Source organism: Lolium perenne, chromosome 5 (assembly GCF_019359855.2).
Source record: "Lolium perenne isolate Kyuss_39 chromosome 5, Kyuss_2.0, whole genome shotgun sequence".
In the NCBI taxonomy this organism is placed as follows: Eukaryota; Viridiplantae; Streptophyta; class Magnoliopsida; order Poales; family Poaceae; genus Lolium; species Lolium perenne.
Window position 1 is genome coordinate 262,893,382 of NC_067248.2, and position 22,109 is coordinate 262,915,490.

Sequence of the window (22,109 nt, forward strand, 5' to 3'; positions counted from 1 at the left end):
AATTTATGTCAGCACTGCTCCTGTGCTGCTTTGCTTTCCCCTGCCATTCTCTCCAGGACTCCTTGCCACCCTTCTGAGATTATCACATACTCTGATAGGTTAATTATTTTTAATTATTTGATAAATATATTATTTGAGAATAAGTTTAAATAATAGCCCTTTTTTGGACTTAGTATCCTATTATTCGTGTGCGCTCTACAGTGTTCCTGGCATTGCATTATTAGTTTATTACTTTAGGAATTCCTAGATTTCATATCATCTTATCTTTCCAGAAGTGGTGCTTTTTGGTGTGCTTTCTACTATCTTTGTTCATACAATCACCCATTTGAACGCAAATACACACATCTTATCCCTATGAGTAACTTTGAAGATTGAGCCAGCTGATCGGATTTTGAAATTGACAAAATCACAACAGGCGTCTCGCTGTTCCATCTTTATAAGACACACATGTCAAATCTGAGATTTTAACTCTGGTGGGCTAAAGGTACAACCATCCTCCTAACCACTCAATCTTAGGTTGGTTCTCTTTCTACTGTCTTTGTGAACATTTCATATATTGGTGTATATCTCAAAGTTGGCATTGATCTTTGGGCACCAGCATGAAATTGCTCCAGGAAGTCTCCTCCTGTCAACGTGTGGCCCAGTGTCACGAGCACGACCGATTTATTTGTGTCACTGCCACTATTTCTACTCCGGTGCTCCTGCCCTGCATTCCCCACGCTGCTCTCTTGCCACCGTCCTGAGCTCACACCCCATTACTCACTCTGTAGTCACTCTCTCTAGCGGAGAGCAAGACTCCTCGAGCTCCGGCAATGGCGTCGTCCAGGCTGCTGCTGGCCGTGGTCGTGGTGGCCAGCTGCGCGGTAGGGCTCTGCGGCGCGACGGACCACATCGTGGGCGCCAACCGCGGGTGGAACCCTAACATCAACTACACGCTCTGGTCCGGCAACCACACCTTCGTCGTCGGTGACCTCATCTGTAAACCCCTCCCCTCCACCTCTCTTTTCTCCAGCTCCAGACATGGATGGAGCTCCACCAGATCTACTACAGTAGTCTCTCTCGGCCGTCTCATCCAATCTGTTCTTGCAGCGTTCAGGTACCAGAAGGGGACGCACAACGTGTTCGAGGTGAACCAGACGGGGTACGACAACTGCACCATGGACGGGCTCGCCGGCAACTGGACCTCCGGCAAGGACTTCATCCCGCTCAACGAGCGCCGCCGCTACTTCTTCATCTGCGGCAACGGCTTCTGCCAGGCCGGCATGAAGGTCGCCGTCACCGTCCACCCCGGCGCGCTCGTGGGCACAGAGATGCCGATGGTGCCGCCGGGCCCCGACTCCACTGCTTCTGCCGCCGCCGCCACCACCTCCACCTCATTCACCGCTTCCGCCTGGCTGGCGGTCGCGGCGCTGGCCGTTGTCATTGCTGCCGTCGCTTGATTCGCAGGAGCTTAGTGGCTTAGTGGTGTCGCCTAGTTAATTCGCAGGAGTTTGATTGGGATGTATATCAACTGAAACATTGGCCTTCATGTAAGCGAGTGTCATTTCGAGCTGAATGTACCAGTGATCACTGACCACGCTAGAACCGAGTGTCATTTCGAGCTGAATGTACTACTGATGTTTAGCCTCTTTTTAAGCTCGGATTGGGTGTGATGATGAGATGACCTATGATTAGTTGGATAATGAGTAACGTACTCCTCCGTCCATAAAAAGATCTCATAGGTTTGTCTAAATTTCAGATAAATCTACATTTAGATACATCTAAATTTAGATAAACTTGCGTCATTTTTTAATGGGCGGAGATAGTTGTAAAGTTTTGTGATATGTGACATGTAATTAGTTGAGTGCTACTTCCAGATCGGAAAAATGTTGACATGTTTTTTTGCCTTATAAGTTTGACCAATGCAGGAGGAAGTTTGTAATTATTGTGAATTTAGTACCCCGTACCTATTACAGACTAACAATATAGCATTGCTAATATTCTTGCATATTTGTTAAAGTTTAAAATAGCTGGCTATTGCATTTAGCCACGGCATCTTTAGAAGTTATGAAAGGTTATAGCGGGCAATAGCGGGCCAAGTCCATATATCGGTTTTGGTAGATAATAAAAAAATACAAAATTTAGGCAAGATATATTTGTATATATCAATAATTTATAGATGCATAATATATTGTCTTGTGCTTCCATAGACCCCAAGCCTCAAAACAGTGTAAACACCCGAAAGGGTATCATTTTATCGTTTAATCTCAGCCATCATACCCCTAATCCCGAACATGTATCGTTAGTCTCAGTCATCCTTGTGTTTCACTCAAAAAAAAAACGTTGCAGCTTTGAAGGTCTATGGAAGCATAAGTTGTGGACATAGTTCTATCCACATATTACTGCATGAACTAGCAACAAAATAAGAGAAAAGGGAAAAGGGAGGATTTGGGGATAGGGTTAGCCATGCGATTGATTTTGGTGAGAAATAAGACCGTGCAGGAAAATTTTGGCCCAAAATTTGGGCAGCTAAGCGGGAGCACAAAGGCTAAGGGGTTAAATAGGGGCTAAATTAATTTAGCGGGGCTGTTACCGGCTATTCTTGTTATATCCTAGGAAGACTTAAAACTTTGATTATTTGTACACGCTAGGAGATGACTGTCACTTGTTTTTAGTGGAAAAAGCGGCACAACAGATTTTTGTGTCGAAAATTTTGTTTGATCCTAATGCCCTCAATTGAGTGCCATCGGCTTGTTTGATACTACTAGTGGAAAATGCAGCACAACGGATTAATGCTCATAAAATTGAGGAATTCCAATTTCATTTAGGGTACATATTCTCCTGCTATTAGAAAAGATATTTTGAAATTCCAGGAAAAATTAGAACAAAAAATTCACGCGTACATGTCAATATTTTACACGCGTGCACCGTTTCATGGAAGATCTACATTTTTTATGTGCTGTGGAAAAAAAATTCTTGTGAAGAGCATTTTTTACCACCAAAATTTATCTTATTTAAATATGACACAAGAAATGTCGATTTTTTGTGACACAACTTTGCGAGCACATAGAACATTAAGATATATGTGTGATATATTTTTATCAGATTTTTAAACATTTTGAAATACATTTAAAAGCCATTTTATTAATAAGGAGCATATGCTCCTGAGAGCAAATACGCCGCGTCTACTGATACGTCCATGCTATGGATAGAAAATTTACTGAAGTAACTAGGTTATGAAATGGATGGAAAGTTGCATGTGTATTCGGTACCAGCAAGGGAAAGCAATTTATGATGGATTAGTATGCATTGAGAGTGATGTTGAATTGTCCTGCTCGTCTCTACAGCATGTGCTCCTGGCATAAAATTGGTATGGGTTTCATTTTCCAAAGTTGGCTTTGGGGCGTAGCATGAAATTGCTCCACGAGACGAGAGTCGTGTCAGAAGTGGGCCAGAGTCGGGTAACCACGAGACGAGACCAATCAGTCCGTGTCGTCGTGTCGATGTATCATCCGGCCAGCCTCACGAGCAACCCTCCAGAGCTGAGCAATTTATGCCACTACTACTCCTGTAGCTCTGTGCTCCTGCTCTGCTTTTCCTTGCTGCTTTCTTTGATCTCCTCGCCACCCTCCCGAGCTGACACCCAACTCAAGTGAAGCCACTCGAGCTGCGGCGGCAATGGCATCCAGGGTGCTTCTCGCCGTCGCCGTGGTGGCCGGCTGCGCGGTGGGGCTCTCCGGCGCGACGATCCACATCGTGGGGGGCAACCACGGGTGGAACCCCAACATCATCAACTACACCCTCTGGTCTCGCAGCCAGACCTTCTTCGTCGGCGACCTCATCTGTATGTAAACCCTTCTTTCCACCTCCATCCAAGCTCCACTGCACTCACTGTAAGCAAGAGCCTCCGTCAGATCTATCCATCTATCTGTGCAGCGTTCCGGTACCAGAATGGGACGCACAGCGTGTTCGAGGTGAACGAGACGGGGTACGGCAGCTGCACCATGGACGGGGTCGCCGGCAACTGGACCTCCGGCAAGGACTTCGTCCCGCTCGTCGAGCCCCGCCGCTACTTCTTCATCTGCGGCAATGGCTTCTGCCAGGCCGGCATGAAGGTCGCCGTCACCGTCATCGACCAGGATTTCCAGTTCCACGACCACGGGCCAGAGATGGAGCCAGATTGCGCTGCTGATTGCGGCACCGCCGCTGCCTCAGTTGCCGCTAGGCTCATGGTCACAGCGCTCGCGGTTGCCATTGCTGCTCTCGCCTAGTTGATTAGTGCTAGGAGCTTACCATTAAGATTACTGCTATCTAGGAGCTTACTGCGATGCCTCAATTAGTAGTAGGAACTTACTGCTGTCCATTAATTCGTAGGAGTTTGCTGCATTTTATCAACCGAGACATCTGCTTCCCTGTAAGCACCAGTTGCATTCGAGTAGAATACACTCCGCTACCGCTCTGCTCCCCTATTCAGCAACATGATCCAAAGCAGAAGAACCATGGCCAAATTAAAAGTCGGAAAAGAAATAATACCACTAGAAAAAACTCAAGCAACTCCACACAATCCATATCCGCAAACCAAAGATGCTACTGTCATATCCACGAACCAAGATGCTATCTATTGCAGGCTGCGAGATGATCATCAGTCGACGCGAGAAGGCTAGAATAACAAACCCTATGGAGATTGTCGAATTAAGTCCCTCTGTTATATATGTGTACACTACTTAATTACTACCGCACATTTCATCTATCAACGTTCAGAACTTTTTGAGCATGGATTGTCCTCATGAAGTCTTGTTTTGCTGAAGTTTCAGAGCACCTTAAGCGCCTGTCTACACATTAGCAACATTTATTTGTGAAACTACTATGAAAACAAGTGCAAACTTCATGGGGGGACATGTGTAAAGAAGCTGTGAAACTGCATGAAACGCATGTGAAATGTCAGCCGACACTACGGGAAAAACACGGCAAAAGCCGTGTTGGCAAAATACACGGCAAAGCCCCTTCAAAACATGGCAAAGCCCTTGCCGTGTGGCGGAACACGGCAAAATCCACACGGCGAAAAACAACACGGCAAAGGACCTTTTCCGTGTGCCTTTCTGCGCGGACCGCGGTAAAGCTTTTGTCGTGTGCCTTCCACCCAGGAACACGGAATCTCCGTTTAACAAACGACGCCACGTCGGATGATCTTTGCCGTGTGCATCAAACCGGAGAACCCGACAAATATTCAAACATTCGCCGTGTGCCTACCATCAAGGAACACGGCAAAAGCCTCCTTCTTTGCCGTGTGCCACACCGTGAGACGAGCACGGCAAAGAAATGGCACGGCCCACCCATCTCCCTTTCTTTGCCGTGTGCCACCGACCAGGGAACACGACAAGGGCCTCCCTCTTTGCCGTGTGCCACCAAATCAAGGAGCACGACAAAGGCCGTTTGATATGGATATCCGGGCCTGGTACTCTAGGATAACCATTGATATGATATTTGGGTCTAAGGTTGTACCAGTAGTTTATTATAATCTTGTTATTAGGAGATAATAATGTAGCCAGGTCATGCTGTGGGCCATCTAGGGTTTTAATAGAGTCTGTTTGACTTGGGCCTGTCCAAGTCGAACTAGGTTAGGCCCGATAAGGGGGCCGGCCGGCCAGCTCTCCCTCTCATATAAGGAGATGGCACGGCTAGGGTTGAGGATAGTTCAAGTTTAGTCTAAAAGATTAGGGTTTCCCTATTGCGTGTGATCACGTGTATCATCCCTCCGGGGGTACGGCGCTGCCGTTATCTATTATATCCGCTGCGAAGGTTCTTGTGTTCATCAAGGATTGTCTAGCTCTTGGTTTGAGGCGGTCGTTCATCGATCCATTGCCTGCTGGATTCTTTCCCTCTTCTCCAGGCTGCGTTCATCGCGTTGTTGGGAGGATTCTCTACCCCAGGTTCTCGCTGTGAAAGATCGGGCATCAATCTAGGTGGATCACGTTGGATCTACCGTATCATGTGGTATCAGCTTTCTGGGTTGCTCACGGCGAGGTTTTGTTGATCGATCTCTTTGATCGGTTTGCACTGGAGAAGATTGGCTCTAGATCGGAGGAGTTTGGCTCTCGGTCGAAGGAGGTTGGTTGGAGGAAGTTTGGTGTTGTTTGGTGCAGTTTGGAGGTCATCCATGGTTGTTTCGGAGGTCAAAATCGCGAAAAATCGCGCCTGGAATCGGGAAGAAGACGAAGATTCGCGACGCGCCCCGGTGCCAGGGCCGGTCGACCGAACCCAGGACCGGCCGGGCCGGTCAGCCAGCCGGTCAACCGGGCGCCAACCGGACCAGCTGCTGACGCCAACCGGCGCCGTTACCGAGCCGCACAGTCGCACGGCCGGCCACCAGGCCTGTCTGACCGGGTCCCTGGCCGGACCAACCGGTCACCAGTCCGGTTTGACCGGGTCCCAGACCGGATCGGCCGGTTCCCAGGCCGGTTCAGCCGGGCGCTGGGCCGGGAAGCCTGCTGCTGTTTCTGGTGTTTTTCCGGCGAAATTTGTTGTTGCTACTGGTGATGCTACTTCGTTTCCAGGCGATGTTCTGGGCATGAGGTGTACTCTTCCGACGAAATCTAGTAAAGTTTTCAATGACTATCTCGATTGTTTGAAGGGAGAACAGCGTCCGCCATCCGATCTTCGTTGGTATCTACACCGTCTTGCGACAGTTCAGGAGTATGAAGATTGGGAGAGGAACATGGAGTTGGGTTTTGCTCGATGCCGCACATACAAAAGGAAGTTCAATAGTTCTTATGCCTTTTATCTTGCTATACGGCGTGTGGACGAGGCATTGGAACGTGACTGGGAGGATGCGGTGGACAGAGGTGAATTTGCTGAAACTTGGGAGGATTACACAACTTTTCTTCGTAGTGGTTTTGTGTTACCATACATGGAAGAGAGTGATCAGTCATCCCGAGTTGTACATACAATAGAGAAAGTGGACAAGTGCATAGTTCCTATTCAGGAGATTGTTCCACTACCAACAGTCACTAAGGTCGAGGTGAAATCTTCAGAGGAGAGGAAACCCGGCTCTGATACCAAGAGCGCTACTGTGACTGTTGAGGAGGATATACCATTGAGCGGGCTGTGCAACTCAAGAAGGTACAAAGTGATGCTTGCAAGACAATTGACAAGGTTCAGCGGTGGAGTTTGTTTCAGACTCAGTGCATTATCAAGGGCAAGGCTTGCAAGTTGATGGTTGATGGTGGTAGCTGTACTAATGGCATTAGCAAGGCGATGGTGGCAGCATTGGGGTTGTCTACATGGCGTGTTCCTGAACCTAAACATCTTGAGTGGTTGAATAGCTGTGGTATGCTGAAGATTACTCACAAGGTGCGTGTGCCATTTACAGTTGATGATTATGTTGATGAGATCGATTGCGATGTGTTGCCATTGGAGGTGTGCGGATTGCTACTTGGGCGTCCTTGGCAGTATGATCGCAATGTGACACATGCTGGGCGAGCAAATACATATTCTTTTATGCATGGAGGCAAACAGCGGACTTTGAAGCCTTTGGGTGATGATCATATCAAGTCCGATGTGGAGTTAGTAGTGCGTAAAGAGAAGTTGCACAAGCCTAAAGTGCAGCTTGAGGTGCATGATGTTCCTAGCATTGATGTTGGTGATGTTTCAGCCAAGCCTGTAGATGACAAGCCAGTTCTTGTTGGTGACAAGCCGGATGAAGCTAAACTTGTTGTTGATGTGGATGTTGCAGCATGTGCTACAGTTCCAGTTTGTGTTGATGCTAGTATGCAGACTGATGATGTTTGTGCTGATGATGTTCCAGTACATATGGCGCAGATGCGCGTGGGAGGAGTGGGAGGCGAGAAAGTTATAGAAGCCAGTGTTGCTGGGGTTTCCGCCCGGTGCCAGGGCCGGCCGGGCCGGTCAACCACCCGGTCAACCGACGCCCAGACCGGCTATGGCGCAGCGCATCAGTGGAGACAGTGGGCAGCGGTTGTGTACTGCAGTCCAGTTTTCCGTGACACCGCGGATGCATCGAGGCAAGGATGGACGTGTGAGACATCTATGTGGCCCAGGAATTACACATCTTGTGCAGGGTCATGTGCAGCGATACAAGGGTCCATCAAAACCTCACAAGAAGAAGGAATTGGCGCCGAAGGCCAAGCTCATGTGGAGAATAAAGGAGGCGCCAAGTGCTGTATCAAGTCGAGAAGGCCGCGAGGGAGGATGTGGTGTGGAAGGCAAGCAAGACTTGAGGACGGCGAGGACGTGTCATGTTCATATCACGTCACATTTTTCCAGAAGACCCTCACGCGTTGGGGACAACGCTTCTTGAAGAAGGGGAGAGATGATATGGATATCCGGGCCTGGTACTATAGGACAGCCATTGATATGATATTTGGGTCTAAGGTTGTACCAGTAGTTTATTATAATCTTATTATTAGGAGATAATAATGTATCCAGGTCATGCTGTGGGCCATCTAGGGTTTTAATAGAGTCTGTTTGACTTGGGCCTGTCCAAGTCGAACTAGGTTAGGCCCAATAAGGGGTCCGGCCGGCTAGCTCTCCCTCTCATATAAGGAGATGGCACGGCTAGGGTTGAGGATAGTTCAAGTTTAGTCTAAAAGATTAGGGTTTCCCTATTGCGTGTGATCACGTGTATCATCCCTCCGGGGGTACGGCGCTGCCGTTATCTATTATATCCGCTGCGAAGGTTCTTGTGTTCATCAAGGATTGTCTAGCTCTTGGTTTGAGGCGGTCGTTCATCGATCCGTTGCCTGCTGGATTCGTTCCCTCTTCTCCAGGCTGCGTTCATCGCGTTGTTGGGAGGATTCTCTACCCCAGGTTCTCGCTGTGAAAGATCGGGCATCAATCTAGGTGGATCACGTTGGATCTACCGTATCACCGTTTGGCCTGACCAAATGGTTGCCCCGTAGTAAGGTTGGGTAAAGTGACAGTTGAGGGTGGGATCATGACCATACCTGAACTAATAGCGCAGAGTTTTTTATGCCCGATCAGTACCAATGGGATGTTCAGCACATGGAGGATAATGTATTCAGGGTTAATTTTCCAAGTAGAAGTGATTTGGTGAAGGCTCAGCACTTTGGCAAATTCTGTGTGCCGAGAACACAAATTACTTTGTCATTTGATTTCTGGAGAAAGGATGTTGAACCAATTTGGACGGCATAATAAGTGTGGGTCAGAGTTCATGGTCTACCTCCTTTTGTTCTTGATGAAATTCTGGCTTTGTAGGCCTTTGGTGATATTTTTGGTGAGACTACATATATTGATTTACCGTTTACAAGGGCTAATAATGTGCTAAGAATTCGCATTAGCTGTTTGGACCCTGCTCTTATTCCTGCTAGTCTTGATGTGAAGATTCGCAATGATTTCTTTCGACTCCGTTTTGAAGTAGAGGGCTTCAAAGCTCCAACGATACATGAGGAGAGTTTGTCCGAGGATCTTCTTTTTTGGTAGAGCAAAGGATATTGAACAACAATATATGCAAATTTTTGGATGTGAGGCAGGAGCTTTACCATTTAAATATCTTGGAATTCCCATCCATCACCGAATCTTGAGAAATGCTGAATGGAATCCGGTTGAAAGTCGTTTTGCTTCAAAATTAGGATGCTGGCGTAGTAAAATGCTTTCTTATGGGGATAGGTTGGTTCTCATTAATTCGGTCTTAACAAGTTTACCGATGTTTATGTTATCATTCATGGAAATCCCAATGGGGGTTAGAAAAAGATTAGATTTTTATAGATCCACTTTTTTCTGGCAATCTGATGAACAAAAGAAAAGATATAGGCTCTCTAAATGGAACATGATTTGTAGGCCCAAAGATCAGTGGGGACTGGGTATTGAAGTTCTAGAATTTTAAAGAATAAATGCTTACTTAATAAATGGTTATTCTCAAACTCCTTACTGAACAAGGTATGTGGCAAGAAATTCTGCATAACAAGTATCTACATTCTAAAACTCTAGCGCAAGTTGCGGCTAAACCTACGGATTCACCATTTTTGAAAGGTCTTATGCAAGTAAAATCTGATTTTTTAGTAGAGGGTTTTTCAAAGTTGGTGATGATAGTTCGGTACGTTTTTAGGAAGATGTCTGGTTATGGGATGTCCCTCTATCACAACAATATCCCTCTCTTTATAATATTATTCAGCATAAAGATGTTCTGGTTTCCACAGTTTTGGCTCAAACTCCGTTGAATATTACCTTCAGGAGAGGCCTAAATAATCACAAATATATTGAATGGTTACATTTGTATGAACGAATCATTACCATCAACCTTACGGAGGAACCTGATAAATTTGTATGGAAGCTTACAAATTCGGGTTTGTTCACAGTCAAGTCTATGTAGCTTGACTATATGAATGGTCATACTAGATTTCTACGCAAATACTTATGGAAACTTAAAGTTCCTTTAAAGATATAAAATTTCATGTGGTTTCTTAACAACAAGGTTTTACTTACTAAGGACAATTTGGCCAAACGTAGGTGGACAGGGTCTCAAAAGTGTTGTTTCTGTGATGCAAATGAAACCGTTGATCATTTGTTCCTTGCTTGCCCCTTTTCTACTATCATTTGGAGGATGATTTACTTTGCCTATAATATTCCGCCACCCAGGAGTATTAATAATATGTTTGGAACTGGTTGTATGGAGTTCCGAAGAAAGAGAAAAATAAAATTAGGATTGGTATATCTGCTATATGCTGGACAATATGGAATACTAGAAATGACTTGATTTTTAATAATTAGAAGGGTACTAACTTTTTGCAGGTTATTGATACGTCCAAAACGTATCTACTTTCCCGAACATTTTTGCTATTGTTTTCCTCTAATTTGTGTATTTTGGATACAACTAACACGGACTAACGCTGTTTTCAGCAGAACTGTTCTGGTGTCTTGTTTTTGTGCAGAAATCCAACTTTCAGGAAAATCCTCGGAATTTATGCGAAAGGTCCTATTTTTCCAGAAGACTGACGGAGCCAGAAGGGCAAGCCAGGTGGAGACCCGAGGGCCCCACACCCTAGGGCGGCGCGGCCTAGGAGGGGGGCGCGCGGCCCTAGCGTGTGGCCCCCTCGGCCGGCCTCCGACGCCCTCCTTTGGACTACTTAACGCCTTCGACCTAAAAACGCACGGGAAGAAGTCGAAGTCGCCAGAAACCCTCCAGAACGCCGCCACATCGCGAAACTCCATCTCGGGAGCCAGAAGTCTCCGTTCTGGCACTCCGCCGGGACGGGGAATTGGAGGAGATCATCGCCGCCATCACCACCGACGCCTCTCCATCAACCAGCAATGTTTCCCCCATCCATGTGTGAGTAATTCCCCCGCTATAGGCTGAAGGGGATGGTAGGGATTGGATGAGATTGGTCATGTAATAGCATTATATTGTTAGGGCATAGTGCCTAGTGTCCGTAATTGGTACTTTGATGATATTGTTGCAACTTGTTATGCTTAATGCTTGTCACCAGGGCCCGAGTGCCATGGTCTCAGATCTGAACATGTTATTGTTTCATCGTGATATTTATTGTTTATGATCTTACCTGCAAGTTGTATACACATGTCGCTGTCCGGAACCAATGGCCCCGAAGTGACAGAAATCGGGACAACCGGAGGGGATGGTAGTGATGTGAGGATCACATGTGTTCACGGAGTGTTAATGCTTTGCTCCGGTGCTCTATTAAAAGGAGTACCTTAATTTCCAGTAGATTCCCTTGAGGCCCGGCTGCCACCGGCTGGTAGGACAAAAGATGTTGTGCAAGTTTCTCATTGTGAGCACGTACGACTATAATTGGAACACATGCCTATTGATTGCTTTGTACTTCGACACCGTTTTATTATTATCTGCAAATGCCCTGCTATGATTGTTACATGAGTTTCTCTCATCCATGCAACGCCCGTTATCCGTCCCCGTGCCTACAGTATTTTAATCCTGATGTTTACTATAATTACTACTGCTGTTATTCTACTACTGCTACTGTTATAAAACTGTTACTACTGATAAACTCTTGCGAGCAAGTCTGTTTCCAGGTGCAGCTGAATTGACAACTCCGCTGTTAAGGCTTTCAAGTATTCTTTGTCTCCCCTTGTGTCGAATCAATAAATTGGGTTTTACTACCCGCGAAGACTGCTGCGATCCCCTATACTTGTGGGTCATCAAGACTGTTTTCTGGCGCCGTTGCCGGGGAGCATAGCTTTATTTGGAAGTTCACCTGGATTGATATTGTTCACTGCAAATTCTCCATCATCGGTAAATCTCGCGATCCTAAAGTCGCCATATTACCATCCACTACAAGAAAAGGTACTACTCTGAGTACCTCTGCTGCTCTTGATTCACCATCTGTGATGAGTCAACTTGTTTCACCACCGCAAGCTTCACTTGCTGGTACTTATGCTGAATCTGAAAACTCTTATAATATTGATAATGTTTCTGCTGTGCTTGATGATAGTGGTTCATTGGGATCTTTTCTAGATGCTACAATTGCTAAGTCTAGACAAATTGAAAATACTGAAACTCCTAATGCTACTACACCTGTTAGTTCACCTGAGTCTGTTGATTATTCTAGTGATGATCCTGATGAGGATTATGTGGAGCTTAATGATGATTTTATTGATAAATGCAATTCTATTACTGATGCAAGTAAAATTAAAAAGTTTCTTGCGCAACATACTGTTAGATATAAGCTATCTCCTGATCCTAAATTTGCCACGTCTCCCATAAACATTAAGGATAAAGATTATGATTTTTCTCTTGATCTATCTCATATAGCTATTGTGGAGAAAACATCCTTTTGTGGTACTGAAGAAGAAAGTGCTGAAGAACACATGATTGAGCTGTCTACTCTGAGTAGCTTGTTTTCTGATGATATCAAGGTGCGTACTTATTTTGTTGCTAAAATTTTTCCTTTCTCATTAAAGGATGATGCTAAAACTTGGTATAATAATTTGCCTCCTGGTTCTATTAAAAGTCCAACTGATTTGCGTGATGTTTTCTTTCGAAAATACTTTCCTGCTAGTGCTCAACATATTGCTTTGCAGAGAATTTATAGATTTGACCAGGAAGATGGAGAGAAATTGCCTGAAGCTTGGGCAAGATTTTGCTCTCTTATCAGAGCTAGACCTGACCATGATCTGGAAAAGAATGATCTACTTGATATATTTTATAGTGGACTAACTATTGAGTCTAGAGCATATTTGGATAGTTGTGCTGGTTGTGTTTTCAGGAAAAGGACTCCAGACGAAGCTGAAGAATTATTGGCTAAAATAGGCCGGAATCATGATGATTGGTCTACACCTGAGCCAGCCCCGACGCCGATGTTGAAGAATAGGGGTTTGATTAAATTAAATGATGAAGATATGAGGGAAGCCAAGAAGTCTCTTAAGGAGAAAGGTATTAAATCTGAAGATGTGAAAAACTTACCTCCCATAGAAGATTTATGTGAGACAATTCCCCCTTCATCCATGATTGAGGTAAACTCCCTTCAACGCTTTACTAGGGAAGATATTCCGTATTCAAAACCTCCTGCTCAATGCTTAGATGAGTTTGATAATTATATTGTTAAGCAAGAAAATTTTAATATTAGAGTAGAGAATCATTTAATGGAAAATTCTCAAGCTATTAGTGAATTGCATGATATTGTGGAGAGAACCTCCAATGATGTTAAGATGATTGTTAAACATTTTCATATGATTCAAACTCAAATTGATCAACTCACTAAAGTGCAAAATGACTTATTAAAAAATAATTCTAAAGAAAAACATGCTTATGAAGTAACAACTAGAGGCGGTGTTTCTACCCAGGATCCTCTATATCCTGAAGGGCACCCCAAAAGAGTTGAACAAGATTCTCAACGAACTAAAGAAATTAGTGCACCTTCGAAGAAAAAGAAAAAGAAACATTAAAATGTTGTAGAATCCTCTGAACCTGTTAATGATCCAATAGTATTTCTATTTCTGATGCTGAAACTGAAAGTGGTAATGAACATGATAAATATAATGATAAGAATGATGCTTCTGATAAAGAAGAAGTTGAAGATGAACCTGAAAAGCATGCTAAAAATAAAAAGTATACTAAAGAAGATTTTATTGCTAAGAAACATGGTAATGAAAGAGAACCGTGGGTTCAAAAGCAAATGCCTTTTCCTGCTAAGAAACTAAAATCAAAAGAAGAAGAACACTATAATAAATTTTGCGATTGTATGAAACCTTTATTCTTGCAAATCCCTTTGACTGATGCTATTAAATTGCCTCCTTATTCAAAGTATATGAAAGATATTGTTACTAACAAAAGGAAAATCCCTAATGAGGAGATTTCCACTATGTTTGCTAATTACTCTTTCAATGGCAAGGTTCCAAAGAAGTTGGGCGACCTAGGTATACCGACCATTCCTTGTTTTATTAAGAATAATTATGTTAGAACTGCTCTATGTGATTTGGGAGCCGGTGTTAGTGTTATGCCTTTCTCTCTTTACAAGAGACTTTATTTAGATAAGTTGATACCTACTGATATATCTTTGCAAATGACTGATAAATCTACTGCTGTTCCTGTTGGTATATGTGAGGATGTTCCTGTTCAAGTTACTACTAACTGCTTGATATTAACTGATTTTGTTGTGTTGGAAATGCCTGAAGATGATAATATGTCTATTATTCTTGGGAGACCTTTTCTCAACACCGCAGGGGCTGTTATTGATTGCAATAAAGGAAAGGTTACTTTCAATGTCGATGACAAGGAACATACCGTTTATTTTCCCAAGAGGATTGAGAAAGCATGTGGAGTTAATACTATCTCTAATGTGAGAACTATCAAAGTTGGAACTATTGATTGTCCAATATATGAGCCTAAAGAAGAATATCAAATCTTATGATTGGATCCATATCAATTCAATACAAGGTAACATGATTGATTTGAGGTTTATTTTCTTCATATGTTATGTAAAATTTATTTGGTGACAAGACTTGATCAACCTTGTTAACAAATTCATTTTATATGCATAGAGGAGTTAAACAACATCTCTTTCTTCCTCCATTTGCTCTACTTGCTGTAGCACTTTTGTTTTGCAAAGTTTTTAGTTGTATAGAGATTTCAAAAATCTTTTCCTGCCCAGTAATAATAAAATTAATACCCAGAAATGTGCATTTTTCAAAGTTTTCAAAAATTCACAAAAATTATACCGTTGGTCCTATTTTTCGAAGAGGCACCTGGGAACACCTGGGGATGACCAGTGGGGCACCCCCAGGGTGGCTCCCACCTGGCTGGCGCGGCCAGCAAGGGGGGCGCGCCACCCTGGTGTGTGGGCCCCCTTTGCCCCACTTTTCTATCTCTTCCTCCCACTCTCTTCTCTCTCCCGAAAAAATCAATACCAGCTTTCTCTCACTCGTGTTTCTGCTCAAGAACTCCAGATTTCTCGATCTCTTTGCTCAGCCCAGATTTCTTGCTGAAATTTGGCACATTTGCTCCTTGGTATGTGACTCCTCCGATTATCCAAGTAGAATTTTGTTTGGTTGAGTATATCTTGAATATTTTGCTGCTGTAGGTAACATGTTTAGTGAGCTTGCATGCTTGTTCTATGATGTAAAAACTAGTTTTGATGCATGATTAGTACTCTAGCAAGTTCCTATAGTAGTTTCCTTCAATTATATGTCACCAAATCAAATTTTATAATGATTGTTGAAAAATTTCAGAAAAGGGAGATGGATAGTTATAACTTTGGAGAAGTGTTTGAGAGAGAGACTACAAGCACTGGAAGGCCCTCTAGGACCGCCACTCGATTCAGGCAATCTTATAATGAGGATATCATCGCACCAAGCTTCGATCCCGAAGAGGACGATGGAGTCCCTAACGCTTCATCTTTCCCATGTTATGACTTTTTGAGTAATGCAGGGTTGGTGGATGATTTCTTGACCCTCGTTGGTAAGGCGGGTTTAACCACCTATATGGAAGATGAAAGGGAGCAATACTATATGCTCACTAAAATCTTTGTGGAGAGCTTCAAGTTCAACAACAAGCACTACCACCCGACGGTTGCATTCAAGATCTATGGTAAAGCCATTACTATGAAGTTGAAAGATTTTTGTGCTGCATTGGGTATTGCCCCTGTAGGTACCGCAAAGAGGATCGAGGACAATCCGAGGGTTTTGCTTGAGCTCTACCGAGAGATCACCAACGATGATTGCCGCACCATTCAGCGTGGCAAGATAAGAAACATCCAACTCCCTGCCATTAAGTATTTTGCTTATTACCTTGCTACTAGCATTCTTGGTAGGGAGAACACTAGCAATATTTCTAGCTATCATCTTGCTTTCTTAATTGCTGCACTCACAGGAGAGACACCTTATCATCTTGGTGCTCTTATTGCTCGCCGCTTATCTAGCAAGGGGCCTATTTTTGGAGGAATTATTGCATCACACATTTTAGCACATCTAGAATTTCCTCTTGATCCTACTGATGTGCCATTAACTCCTATAAAACTTGATATTGCTGCTATGAAGAGCCATTAATTTGTTACAGCTGATTCTAATTCAGATAATATGGTCTATAGAATGTTGTTTGCTGACGGGATGAGAGGGAAATCCCTTTGCCACAACCAGATTTGTTCAGTATTGATAGGAAACCATGGTCGCGCTCTAAGGAGGAGGTGGATGAGAAAATGAAGATACAAGGCTTCCACCAGCAGCATGACTCCGAGGACGCCGAGCCCTCCTACGACTACACTGTCACGTACCCGGGTGCTTCTTCCAGCACATACCCGGAATATGATCCATCTTCGTCGTACTACGGAGGTGCTACTTCATGGGCACCATGAGATTGATCTCCACTTAGGCCAAAAGCCTAAACTTGGGGGGAGGTATACCGGCATCACTCATTCTTTGCATATTATGATTGCTGGATACTTGTATATACTTGTTTTGCTTCTTTGAGTGGTTTTCTAATGAGAGGGAGATGATATTTGGGGAAGTGCTGATTGAAAACAGATTCTGGACTGTCACCATAAAAATTCTCAAAAACAGCCAGAACGTTATTTTGCGAACCCAATTTTTGAGCATGTTCCCCAGGTTGTTATCTAACTTTCATTAGTTGAACACTTTTATATTTGAGCAGCGGAAGAATTTCTTAAAAAATCGATTACTGTACTGCTGTCAAGTTTGACGAATTTCTGCTGCTTTGTGTTTATGTGACTCTTTTAGTTTTCATTTTCTTGTTTTTGCTTTGTTTATTTCCTAAAACACAAAAAGACCAAAAATTTTCTGTTGTTTCTCTTCACCATTTGTTTATTTTGGTTTCTTGCTTTTACTTTGCTTTATTTGCTATCGTTGGTTTGCTATAAGAAAATCCAAAAAGATTTTGCTTTGTTTGCTTGTTTCCTTTTGTTCTTGTTCCCAATTCAAAAACACCAAAAATATTTGCTGTTCTTCTTTGGTTTTGTAAAGTTCATCATGAGTTCAATGGTATTCGGTGGCTGGAGCGTGGCTTTCATTTCATATTATCCAAGCTACACAAGTGAAAGACAATAATGACGATCTACGCCAATTCGACTGTGGTGAGAGGCTGGTATGAACTCTATTTGTTTTCATTTTTGTACATATACTCATCCATGTGAGCATGCTTAGTTGGTTCATGTGAGGTATATGTCATTTAAGAAAGTCTAGTAGTTCATGATCTCTCATGATTAGCTCCAATTTATTAATATGAGTAGCATGTCATGGATGTTTGCTTGCATTGTTTTATTCATAAATAGGTATGACATTGTGGTATCCTCCTCTAAATAATTCATTTGAATCAACTTGGCACATGCTCACGCATGCATATGACTGGACAAAAGTCAATTAAGCCTCGATGATTTCCTTGCTTCAGAGTTCTTGTATCACTTTTATGGATCCGTTAATTTATTTTGCCGCAAGCATGATTATGACAGTGACTGCTCTCTTGATTTGTCGCTCCCCTGTCTATTGCTAGCCTTCACTTGTACTGAGCGGGAACGCTGCTCGTGCTTCCAAACCCCTGAAAACCAAGTTGTTCCAAAGTGTCAACCATAAATACCTATGCATGGCATTTCAAACCATTCCAAGTAAATTCTCATGCGCTACCTTTAAACCTTCAAAATGCTTCTCAATTTGTGTTAATGTTTTATAGCTCATGAGGAAGTATGTGGTGTTTATCTTTCAACCTTGTCATTTACTCTTGACGGACTTTCATAATGGACTAGTGGCACATCCGCTTATCCAATAATTTTGCAAAAAGAGCTGGCAACGGGGTTCCCAGCCCCAATTAATCAAACTTCATTAATAATTCTCTTCACATGTTTTGCTCTGATTCATCAGTAAGCAACTTAATTTTGCAAATAGACACTCCTCCATGGTATGAGATTGATGGAAGGCACCCGAGGATTCGGTTAGCCATGGCTTGTGTAAGCAAAGGTTGATGGGAGTGTCACCCATAATAAAACTAAAATACGTGTGTAAACAAAAGAGAAGAGGGATGATCTACCTTGCTGGTAGAAATAACGTCCTTCATGGGAGCCGCTCTTGAAAGTATGGTTGGCGAGGTAGTTGGTGTACCCATTACCATTCGTTGACAACAACAAACACCTCTCAAAATAATTTTACTCCTGTTTTACAAATGAAAACCTCTAGCGCATGTTAATCCCTGCTTCCCTCTGTGAAGGGTCAATCTTTTACTTTTATGTTGTGTCTCCATCCTTTCTTTGAGCACTTTCTTGAGAACACAACTGTCATTCTTAGTATAATATGCTTGTCTCGAAATATGATTGATTGTGGTATAACTTTGATGCTTTTATCTTTGACAATCTCTATTTCTAGTCTTTCTATGAACCTCAGAGGTGCCTGAGCATTTATGTTTTGCTATTCAAACACAGGCAAGCGAGATACCACTCTATCATATCCTTTTATGAACATTGCAATCTTGCTTATAGACATGATTCATGATGCTTACTATTAGTTGTTGGCGCTTTTCCATGATTGACATAGCTATTAGATGCTTTTATTTGCATGTATCTTATTATGAACTGCTTAAGTGTTAGCCATATCATGAGAATATATACATCATATGAACTAACGTGTTCGTGAAAGTTCTTTTATCGCGTCAGTTGTTAACTGAATTGCTTGAGGACAAGCAATAAGCTAAGCTTGGGGGGAGTTGATACGTCCAAAACGTATCTACTTTCCCGAACACTTTTGCTATTGTTTTGCCTCTAATTTGTGTATTTTGGATACAACCAACACGGACTAACGCTGTTTTCAGCAGAACTATTCTGGTGTCTTGTTTTTGTGCAGAAATCCAACTTTCAGGAAAATCCTCGGAATTTATGCGAAAGGTCCTATTTTTCCAGAAGACTGACGGAGCCAGAAGGGCAAGCCAGGTGGAGGCCCGAGGGCGCCACACCCTAGGGCGGCGCGGCCTAGGAGGGGGGCGCGCGGCCCTAGCGTGTGGCCCCCTCGGCCGGCCTCCGACGCCCTCCTTTGGACTACTTAACGCCTTCGACCTAAAAACGCACGGGAAGAAGTCGAAGTCGCCAGAAACCCTCCAGAACGCCGCCACATCGTGAAACTCCGTCTCGGGAGCCAGAAGTCTCCGTTCTGGCACTCCGCCGGGACGGGGAATTGGAGGAGATCATCGCCGCCATCACCACCGACGCCTCTCCATCAACCAGCAATGTTTCCCCCATCCATGTGTGAGGAATTCCCCCGCTGTAGGCTGAAGGGGATGGTAGGGATTGGATGAGATTGGTCATGTAATAGCATTAGATTGTTAGGGCATAGTGCCTAGTGTCCGTAATTGGTACTTTGATGATATTGTTGCAACTTGTTATGCTTAATGCTTGTCACTAGGGCCCGAGTGCCATGATCTCAGATTTGAACATGTTATTGTTTCATCGTGATATTTATTGTTTATGATCTTACCTGCAAGTTATATACACATGTCGCTGTCCGGAACCAATGGCCCCGAAGTGACAGAAATCGGGACAACCGGAGGGGATGGTAGTGATGTGAGGATCACATGTGTTCACGGAGTGTTAATGCTTTGCTCCGGTGCTCTATTAAAAGGAGTACCTTAATTTCCAGTAGATTCCCTTGAGGCCCGGCTGCCACCGGCTGGTAGGACAAAAGATGTTGTGCAAGTTTCTCATTGCGAGCACGTACGACTATAATTGGAACACATGCCTATTGATTACTTTGTACTTCGACACCGTTTTATTATTATCTGCAAATGCCCTGCTATGATTGTTACATGAGTTTATCTCATCCATGCAACACCCGTTATCCGTCCCCGTGCCTACAGTATTTTAATCCTGCTGTTTACTATAATTACTACTGCTGTTATTCTACTACTGCTACTGTTATAAAACTGTTACTACCGATAAACTCTTGCGAGCAAGTCTGTTTCCAGGTGCAGCTGAATTGACAACTCCGCTGTTAAGGCTTTCAAGTATTCTTTGTCTCCCCTTGTGTTGAATCAATAAATTGGGTTTTACTACCCGCGAAGACTGCTGCGATCCCCTATACTTGTGGGTCATCAGTTATTCATCGAGGTGTGCACTGGATACAGTTATAAGCTTTCCTGCTACCGGAGGATCAACGCAAGGATATGGATACTGGCTGCAACAAGCTGCTGGTGGTAACTCAGGATTTATACTACCGAGCTACTGGGTGGGGACACAGTAATATGACAGAGTATGGCTAGCCTATTTAGGTGTCTGCTGTTCCGTTGGTTTATTCAAGTTGCAACCATGTCGGGTTTATGACTGTACTTTATGTGACTATCATACTCGTACGTGATATTTTTTGGTTTTTAATAAAAGGTCGTGTGCATCAATCGATGCAGAGGCTGGGGCAATTGCTCCTTTATCTAAAAAAATCTGCCTCGGCAACGGTAATCCGCCGCTGCCCTTGACGGTGGTGCCGCTCTTCCGCTGCTGAGGCAAATTGCGGCACCGGAGGAGAAACATGGCTTCCTCCAAAGAACTTACCTCTGGGAAGTTCATTTGGTGGCGCGGTCAGGCAAACCTCCACGCCGCAGCATTGTATGCACGGGCAGCCTCCTCTTTACAATTGAAGGTGCCGAGCCACACGCGCACTCCGGCGGCGGAGATTTCAGCCGCGAAACGGCCCCCAGGCCGCAAACGGATGCCTTTGAAGCCCGTGTTGCTATGGTTGGTACGACGACGAGGAGGCATCTCGACGGCTGCAGAGGATGGAGTCTTCGCTGGTGGTGTTTGGAGGAGAATTGGTTGCCGGTGCTAGAGAGGAGAAGTGCTGGTGGATGTGGAGGAGAAATGCCCGAGACATGTGACATAGGCATCCCCAATGGGCCTGCCAAAGATGGTACCTGATACGTCTCAAACGTATCTATAATTTCTTATGTTCCATGCTACTTTATTGATGATACTCACATGTTTTATACACACTTTATGTCATTATTATGCATTTTCCGGCACTAACCTATTGACGAGATGCCGAAGAGCCAGTTGCTGTTTTCTGCTGTTTTTGGTTTCAGAAATCCTAGTAAGGAAATATTCTCGGAATTGGACGAAATCAACGCCCAGAGTCTTATTTTTCCACGAAGCTTCCAGAAGACCGAAGGAGTTACGGAGTGGGGCCACAAGGCGCCGCCACGCCAGGGCCGCGCGGCCAGGGCCTGGGCCACGCCGCCCTGGTGTGTGGGGCCCTCGTGACGCCCCCTGACCTACCCTTCCGCCTACTTAAAGCCTTCGTCGCGAAAACCCCAGTACCGAGAGCCACGATACGGAAAACCTTCCAGATACGCCGCCACCGCCAATCCCATCTCGGGGGATTCAGGAGATCACCTCCGGCACCCTGCCGGAGAGGGGAATCATCTCCCGGAGGGCTCTTCATCGCCATGATCGCCTCCGGATTGATGTGTGAGTAGTTCACCCACCCCTGGACTATGGGTCCATAGCAGTAGCTAGATGGTTGTCTTCTCCTCTTGTGCTATCATGTTAGATCTTGTGAGCTGCCTAACATGATCAAGATCATCTATTTGTAATGCTACATGTTGCGTTTGTTGGGATCCGATGAATATGGAATACTATGTTATGTTGATTATCAATCTATCATCTATGTGTTGTTTATGATCTTGCATGCTCTCCGTTGCTAGTAGA

General features: G+C 44.1%; 2 protein-coding genes across 2 annotated transcripts; both read left to right on the forward strand.

The window, feature by feature from the left end:
• The first annotated feature begins 706 nt into the window (after positions 1-706).
• On the forward strand, positions 707-1,635 carry LOC127302925 (basic blue protein). The gene is made up of 2 exons (XM_051333658.2): positions 707-978; positions 1,090-1,635. Exons 1-2 carry the CDS (start codon positions 813-815, stop codon positions 1,437-1,439), a joined length of 516 nt encoding a protein of 171 aa, XP_051189618.1. The 5' UTR covers positions 707-812; the 3' UTR covers positions 1,440-1,635.
• Positions 1,636-3,504: 1,869 nt separating this feature from the next.
• LOC127302926 (mavicyanin-like) lies at positions 3,505-4,285 on the forward strand. Its single transcript, XM_051333659.1, has 2 exons — positions 3,505-3,823; positions 3,916-4,285. Exons 1-2 carry the CDS (start codon positions 3,658-3,660, stop codon positions 4,248-4,250), a joined length of 501 nt encoding a protein of 166 aa, XP_051189619.1. The 5' UTR covers positions 3,505-3,657; the 3' UTR covers positions 4,251-4,285.
• Positions 4,286-22,109: the final 17,824 nt, after the last annotated feature.

Excerpts from the sequence above, each read along its gene's own strand:
- LOC127302926 (XM_051333659.1), top strand. The coding sequence starts at position 3,658 with ATGGCATCCAGGGTGCTTCTCGCCGTCGCCGTGGTGGCCGGCTGCGCG. Across the intron at positions 3,824-3,915 it reads CTTCGTCGGCGACCTCATCT|CGTTCCGGTACCAGAATGGG; the intron begins GTATGTAAACCC and ends CTATCTGTGCAG.
- LOC127302925 (XM_051333658.2), top strand. The coding sequence starts at position 813 with ATGGCGTCGTCCAGGCTGCTGCTGGCCGTGGTCGTGGTGGCCAGCTGC. Across the intron at positions 979-1,089 it reads CGTCGTCGGTGACCTCATCT|CGTTCAGGTACCAGAAGGGG; the intron begins GTAAACCCCTCC and ends CTGTTCTTGCAG.